Consider the following 8,523-nt stretch of genomic DNA (forward strand, 5'->3'; position numbering starts at 1 on the left):
ATTTGACCATGGGGTAAAAATCCTTCCTGATCCTAAAGAAATTTTGAATGAATTTATTTAGCAGCTTGCAGTCCCTTCTATGCTCATGCTGCGATGAATTGTTGCTATTCAGTTTCTGCCAGTCAGCAGGATTTCAACTCTCCAATTTCTCTGCAATATATCTTCCTTCCAGAAGTACTGGACACTCCACAGCTACCTCTCTGCTTCTCCACCAGGTTCCCTTTCAAGCAGAGGGATTGAGATGTCTTCATTTCTGCCAAAGGCTTAATTTCCTTCTGACTGTGCAGGAGGGGTGTGAGGCAGAGGAGAGCTGGTGACTTGTACTTCTGAGCTCCACATACCATCACAGGCTAGGATTACAAAATGGTCATAGGTGGCAGGTGTGAGTATCCACTGGCTGCCATCATGGGTACATCTAGTTCCCCATTGAAGTCAAGCACACAGCAATTCTGAAAACCAAGTTCTAGGTTTCTTACCTTGAAGTCCCTAAACCAGTGGATGCTTTCAAAAAACAGAAACCTTCATTTTTCTGTGCTTAAGTCTATCTGTCTTTAAAATGGGTATAACACTATATACAGCAAAGAGGTGGCATGGCACTTAATTCAAGTTCCAAAAACATTTTGAGAACCACCAGTATATGGCCCTAAAGGAGTTAAGAAGCGATGTGCCATAGAAAGACATATCACAGAAGTCCCAGTAGTGAGAGAGGTACTTGAACTCTCTCTTAACAATTTGTTTTTAAAGAAGCTCTTGCAGTAAAACTGCTGAAATCCCAGAAGAGAGAAACACTTAAAGAGAATCAGTTCAGACAAAGGCAGAGGCATTAAGAGATGGTATGTGCTGTCAGCTCCTGAAAGCTGAATGACATGGGAGAGGAAAGAGAAGCAGCAGAGATGCAGCTGATTCCCACAGAGAGATCAGGTACTCCCCCAGCTAAATACGCTACTGGAAGTGTTTCAGAGTCCACTACATAACTGAATAACAATGTCCCAACTCATATTCAGCAGCAGTGAGTCACACACACACACACACACACACACACACACACACACACACACACACACACACCCCTTGTAATATCCATCTTTGTTATTTGATACATTTACTTTATTCTTATTAGCTACAGAATCCAGGATCACGGTCCTAGTGTGCCAGGTCTTGCCCACACCCGTGGTGAGAGGTCCTGCTCAAAGAACTTACAGTCAAAACAAAGGAAGCTTTAGTAGTCTACCCTGTATCAGAAATGGGGAACTCAGGTACAAAGAGAATAAGTAGCTTGACCAAGATCTTACAGTAAGTCAGTGGCAGGGAAAAGAACTAAACCTATATATCCTGAGTCCCTGCCTAGTGCCTTATCTATACAGCCATATTTCCTCTAGCTGGCATGCTAGATGTCCATTATATACTCAGACACTGAGGTGGTTCACAGGTTGCTCTCCAGGTTTTTACTGTCTCCAGGAACAGCTGCTATAGACCTAGCTTGGTAAATGGATGGTGGGGCAGAGCTTATAATCCAAGATAAATATTAGCGTATTTACAATGGCAAAGTCTGTAATTAAAGCTGACTCTCTCTCACCCACACACACTTACATGCTTACACATGCATTATGCAGTGCGTGTGGCATTACTTTTTATGAATACGGCAGGCGGAGAGGAGAGTATGTTGCACTGATTAATGGTACCTATTGGACTTTATTCTCTCTCTAATTGGCATTTTTGTGCTCACAGTACCAACTTGAAGGTGCCCTTATTACCCTGATTAGCACTGCTGCCAATCACCCATCACCAAGCCAGTCTCCCTGCTCCCTGGTATCGCTATTGACTTCGTTGCAGGATTTAAATATAGAGTCATTAGCGACTTTCATGACTATAGCAAATGATCCACCTCCAAGGCCTCTCCAAGTCAGATGCCTGCTGCTTGCTTCCTTCTATCAATCACTCTCTGAGCTCCTTCCATCTGCAAGAAGGCAGCTGCCTCCAGGGGATAGCAGCCCTATCCCTCACTCTGGTAATGCCTAGATGAGACAAGGGCCAACCAATTTAGAACTGATCTGAGCCTGAGGAGCTCTGAGATTTCAAACATGGGCAGACTTTCTGAAGTTCCCCATGAAGTTGCAGTGCAGAGTGTCCCTTTAGATCTCAGAAGTTTATGGCACTGTGGTATATCTAGATAGGAAAAGCTTCTTTTGCAGTCTATTCCTTTGTACGACACAACGTGTGTCACGTAGCACTCTGGTATTTTGATTATAGGAGAGTCTTTTATTGGAGTGGGTAAAAGACTCCTGACATGAGTAACTAGAACTGACCTGGACTGGAGATTTCCCTGTAGGGAAGAGCAGGGCACCTAACAGCTTTCCATCTCTAACGTCTGAGCCCTTATACTTAAGACACGGAGATTATGACACCTGAAACCAAACAGCCTTCTTGTCTGTGAATATGTTTACAGGGGGTCAGGCTTTGTTTGAAGTTGCACAGCTACAACTGCTGTGAACAAGCCTGAAGGAAGAGGGTACAGAGTGGTCACTGGGGTGGATTTTTAACCTAAAAATGGGTAGGTTTTTTCCTTACCTTACCTCTTTAAGGAAAGGCCTCTTTTAGGGGCATTTTCAGAGTGCCATCAACCGGGCAGCCAACGTTTGGCTGATAGCTAGGACTTAACAGAGCACCTCCACATACCCCTGAGCCTTGGTACCCAGAGGCAAAAAATCCATTCTGGGGTTGAAGGTGGGGCAGAACAGAGTCCATCCAGAGGCCCATGCCAGTCTCAAGGAAAAGAGCACGATGCCCGAGGACTGTATGATTTGGATCTATGACCCATGTCCACCCCAACTGCCCTCCAACCTAGAGCTGGTAGGGTGAGCTGCTATAAGGGAACGCTCCTTACCTATCATAGTCTCCATTGCACAGCGCTCGCACAGGGATGCTGAATGCCTGCCACACAGGGTTGAGTGTGTTCTTCACCACTTCCGTCTTGTGGCAGATGGTGAAGCTGGTATAACAAGAAGCGGGAGGTGATTATCCAGCCAAGCCATAAATTAATCCTCAGGGACCTGCCACCTTCCTAGTGTCCAGGAGAAAGGCTTTGTACTGCTGAGTTTGCAGGCTATGTGGGACCTTCCAACCCACCTGTTAACACCAGTACTGGCAGAGAGACTGATGAGCCATGATATGCTCAGGAGGGTTGCTCTGCCCTGCAAACACTAACAGCTGGAGAATCCCCTCTGGATCCCATGTTCTCCAAAGGGCTTGACACCAAATTCAGGGGAATGCAAGTAGGTTGCCAGGCCTGCTGGCTTCTGCAGGCAGGCTTTGCTGCCCGAGGAGCTCCTCAGCCAGTCCTCCCAAATAAAACACAGGCTTTAAACATCAGGCAAAAACCAAAATCCTTCTGCCCTGTCCCAGGCACTAGTGGGGAGCCCTTTAGTTCTGGACCCAGCCCAGGACCTGACCCTGACTGGTGCTGAGCTCTCAGCCAGTAGGAGCTACAGGTGCTGGATACCCTTCACTGAAGGATGTCTCTCAAGCTTTTCAGGATCACATCCCAACCCTCAGGGTAATGCTCAGGATGGGTATACAGGATCTCCCCATGCAACAGACCAAGCTGGCACACTACACTCATACCTCCACAGGTATGGTGCCAACCAAAGCCTAAAAGGCTCTGGCCTGGAGTGATAAATGAGGAGCATCTCAAAGGCTGCGTGCAGTGTTTTAATTAGCAAACTAAAGAGTAATGACCAGGGTGGGAGGGATCAAGCAGGGAAGCTGCCTGCCTTTAAAGAGAGCTGCTCGTGGCGTTTGTTCAGAATGGGGAGTGCTGCCCTTGCCCCCGCTCTGTTTGTCTTTGATTTAGAAAGATCAATGGGATGAATGTCTTCGTTCTGCCTCACGCACTCCTCATTAGAAGCTTCTATTACCCAGAGGAATTGTGGTCTGGTTTCATCTCTAATCTACCCCATTGAGTTGCATACCAGGGAGAATTCACTAGGAATTTCAGGAGCTACTTTGAAATTTGGTGTATAGAAATGACTAGATTCCCCTTGATTTGTCACTGACACCCACGCAACACATGGGCAAAATAACAGCAGACTAACACTGTCACGTGCTGGTGAGAGGAGCACCTGCCTGCCACCCACGTAAATGATCTCAGGAGGCAGAGGGGATCAGGTAAAGGGTGAGTACTGAATCCCACAGGCTTTCCTAGTCTGGGAAAAAGAACAATGCTTTAAATCATGCAAGCTGACAAGTTTCTCACCAGTACAGCACCCAAAGTAGAAAGAATTGCATTGGTTGCAGCCAACCCAGAGTCCATTCTTGGTGTTTCTGGATTTGAGGCAAGAAATTCAGAGCAAGTCCTTCCCAGCTGTCACCATCTTGCCATTAACCAGCATTTTCCAGACTGCCAGGCCAATGAAAGCTACCCAAGGGGATGTCAGCATCACAGTCCTGATTCCCCACTGCCTTACTGCACCATGCACATTGCTGGCACCACATAAGAGCCTGCGCCAGTGTCCACTGACACTGGGGGGCGGGGGGAGATTTTTGCCTCCAGTGGGAGCTGAATCACATTTATCCTTACACAAATGACTGACAACAACAGCGGCCTCCTACCAAGCCAGGATCACCCTGTGCTGCTCTTGGCAAGTTTGGCGGACACAGCTAGATGGCAGAAAACACTCTGACCTACAGGATGCCCCTATTTCTCTCTAACCAAACATGGTGGAGAGCCCCTACTTAACAGCAGGTTTGCTTGTCTCTCCCACAGGGGATCGAGAGAGAGGCTGGGGGCTCTAGTTCCTATAGAAGCTGACAGTGGAGGCCTTGTACAGTGAAGAGGAAAGCATTTGGACAGCACTTACGTCCCATCTTCATTGCTTCTGAAGAACACCATGAAGGGGTCAGATTTCCCAAAGAAGTCCTTCTTGTCCAGCTTGTTGGCACAGAACTGCATTGTGGCCACATCCTAGGGATGAGAAGCAAAAGTTCCACGAGTGGCTGTGGATTTAGGATGATGTCCCTCAACCCAGGAGAACAAAGAAACAGCTCTATACTCGTGACAGGTGCACGCTACACAAGAAATCATAACTGACCATCATTAGTTAGTTAGTACAACACTGTTGGAGACCCAGGAATTTTCAAATCAAATTTAATGTCTGGGCCCGGTCCGGATGCACTCCTCATACTCTAGTCTAAGCAGTAGGGATGCAGGAGATTAAAGGTGGAATTCTGTTACCTTTGTGCATCTCAATGTCAGTTTTCCACCGGTATAAGTGGCATTTTTGCCACTTACATACAGACTGTGATTCGATTATCCCTGAACTGTGGTGTGTAAGTATGTATGCATAGACAAAGCATGCACAATAGGCTATGCCCATCTTTCTACATGTATGTGCACCCACAGTGGGCATATGAGTGTGCATGTCACAAAAGCCAGGAAACAAAAAAAACAACCAAATGTTAAATGCAGGAAGAAGGCAGCCAGCCCCTCGTTTATCCTCTACTTCCCTCCAAAGCGGGAGACCTAGTACTAAGTCCCCTCAACCAGTGGGGGTTTGAAATTGCAGCTGACTTCTCAGCACAGGACTCCAGCCACATGATTGGATCTTCTCCTGCCTCTTTTTCAAAGCTAGTCTCCTGGGTTGCCAAGAGAAGAAAATATGTGGGATGAGGAAAAAGAGAACAAGCCCTTGGGCATGTTGCTCAGTGGGATGGCTGCTGCCCTGGAGGGAATCAGACCCTGGAGTCCAGCCAGGACTCTATTCCCTATGGGGCAGAAACTCCCCTACTGTCATCCATCCATGCTCTTCAATGATCATCAAATGTCAGGTGCAGGGACAGCTTCAAAAGGCAACTGGAGAGGCACTTGGACAATACTTACCCCATGGCATGGGGGTTAGAACCCCGCTGAGATGTCAGAGAAATGCAGACTCAAATGCCAGGTGTCATCTATCTCCTCCCCTGCCCTTATTCATGCCAAGACTTATATGCATAAGCAGCCATATAGATGCCTGACCAGTGTGAAGCCTATTGCATATGATCAGTCTAAGGATACACATGAGAGGTCTTCAGGAAGCATGCAACAGCTGCAGGAACAGGTAGCAGTAATATTATCAGTCAGGGGCATCAGCTGACTGACAGGCAGCTCTGACACCAATTCTTACAAGGAACCCAAGGACAACTCCACGCCATGTTCAACCTTGAACACAGACATCATCAAATCCTTTGCCTGTTGGCTTCAAGAAAAACTGCACAAACAAATCCCCCTTTCCTCTTGGAACATTTATGTTTCTTGCTCTCCAAGGTGCATAAAGGAAACCCTGGCAGATCCATCATATCCTACTGCAGTATCCTCACTGAAGAACTACCAGTGTTCATAGAAACCAGCCGCAAACTAGTCATAACTCAAAGACCAAGTTTTGTTTTGTTTTGTTTTGCTTTTACGAGATACAACAGACTTCCTCACAAAATCTGCAATATTAACCGCCTCCGCGAGAAGGCCGTACTTGCAATCGCAGATGTCACTAGCCCACACAGTAATATCCCACACTATGGAGGCATTGCTGTCTGCCTAAAATACCTACGAGACCAAAGACAACCCTCAGATTTCCAACCACAACAGACGGTGCAGCTCATCCTCACCCACAACACCTTATCTTCCACAACAGACACTTCTTCCAAACCATGAGCCCAGCCACGGGTACAAAGCTGACCCCTCAGTATGGCAATCTCTTTATGAACCGCCTGAGGAAGTGTTTCTAGAAAAAATGCACCACCAAATCTGCACTATGCGTATGATACAGAGACGATAATTTCATCTAGATTCCCTTATTGACTTCCATCACAATTTAAACCCTTCCATCAGAAGTTTTCCAGAGAAAACCTAAGCCTATGTCAACTTTCCAGATACAGGATGTTGTTCTGGATGTAAGTGGACATATACAAAAAAATCCACAGACCACCACATGTACTTCCACAAAACTAGTAATCATCTCACACTCATCAAGAAAGCTGTAATCTATAACCAGGCCTTCAAATGCTACTAAATCTGCTCTATGGAGAATACCTGTAACACTCACCTCACCAATCTAGAAAAAATGCCTTCACCCAACAAGGATGCCATCAGAGAAACAGACTGCATCTTTGAACAAGCCACTCAGATACCGCACACAAACCTTGTGTCCACACAAAGGACTCCTTGGTTCTATTTCTAACTCTGCTAGAGAATGCTTTTTAGTGGTAATAGGAGGGAAATTTGGGGGTACCCTTCCTTTCTCTATCACTCGGTGAGCTTGGGTTGGTCACAACCCTCTCTGCCTGTTTTTGTCTCTGCAATAAGGTTTATATTTGCCCTAACCCATTGAGATCCCCAGATAAAAAAAAGTGCTAGCAAAATGCAGGGCATTATTATTATAATCCTGTGGGGCTGCTGAGCTGAACATTGAGGGAGCATCTGAAACTAAGAGTGTGGAGAGGCTGCGCACTCAGGGGTAGCAGGCTGGGCTGCACGCTATGAGCATTAACTCCCCAAACAAGGACCACGAGATCCTCGATGTGCATTTGACCATCCACATACCACATATATTTCAAATTGGTCATGCCCCCGTGACAGCTGAAGGCAAAGCCTCGAGGATCACAACACACAGAGCATCAGTTACCATGACACTGCCTGTCTCCCTAGCAGCAAAGGATGCTGCCAAGGGTTGCCACAGGGGCTCCAGTGCTGGGTGAGTAGTAACAATACCAGCTGCATCTCTTTGAGACCCTGATGCTGTGAGATGCTGGATGCACCCTTCTTTGGGCAGAGGCCAATGAGAGTTGCAAGCATTCAACCATGATAGGAGTAGGATGTGTCCTTTAAATTGCCCTCCATGAGCCTCCTAATTACAATGCACCTGGCTACTGAGCTGAGTGCCTCTTCCTGACCGCTGCACCCTTGTCTTTATGATGGGGTAACCAATGTGAGCCAGCCAGCCATGGCCCTAAGCACAACAAATGTGCCCGACTGGGATGGGGGGGAAGAGAGGAAGAAAGGATGAGGGGAAGAGAGGATGGGAGGTGAGCTCATTACACCACCATGTCAGATGAACCCAGCCAACTTCCCTGAGTGGCACCATCACCTCCTGACTGCTGTGACAGCTGCCTGCTGACCTGTGCACTCCCTCCTCCCAGTTGCTGTAGGCTATGAAAAGGAGATCTAAGCACGGAGGATGTCCCCACCATGAGCCAGGACAACAGGGTGGCCTGGCCCTAAAATATCTCTGGTTCAGTGTGCACCAGGATTGTCCAGCCAGCTGGTAGGCAGGCCACCCTTTCTGGAGCTTATTCTTCCATTGCTCACTCTGATGTAAATCTGGAGTGACTCCTCTGGGCCTTATTCTGCTGTGAGTCCAATGAAAACCAGAAGTAAATTCCCTGAAGTTGATTTAACAGTAGAGGTACTAGACAAGGTAGAGAGGACAATCCAGCTGCTGTCACTGCAGACCATCATTCTCTGCTCCAGGGTGTTTCAAGGCCTAGCCCATGGCA

General features: G+C 47.2%; 1 protein-coding gene across 1 annotated transcript in view; it reads right to left on the reverse strand.

The window, feature by feature from the left end:
* LOC102381925 (copine-5) overlaps nt 1–8,523 on the reverse strand; it is a 116,955-nt gene that overhangs the window by 60,085 nt on the left and 48,347 nt on the right. Inside the window, exons 7-8 of the mRNA XM_025216347.1 lie at nt 4,857–4,960; nt 2,885–2,989 (exon numbers count right to left, since the gene is read on the reverse strand). Of these exons, the coding sequence (XP_025072132.1) occupies nt 2,885–2,989; nt 4,857–4,960 (209 nt within the window). The remainder of the gene's footprint in view (nt 1–2,884; nt 2,990–4,856; nt 4,961–8,523) is intronic.

The sequence above is a fragment of the Alligator sinensis genome, unplaced genomic scaffold, assembly GCF_000455745.1.
Source record: "Alligator sinensis unplaced genomic scaffold, ASM45574v1 scaffold872_5, whole genome shotgun sequence".
Classification (NCBI taxonomy): domain Eukaryota; kingdom Metazoa; phylum Chordata; order Crocodylia; family Alligatoridae; genus Alligator; species Alligator sinensis.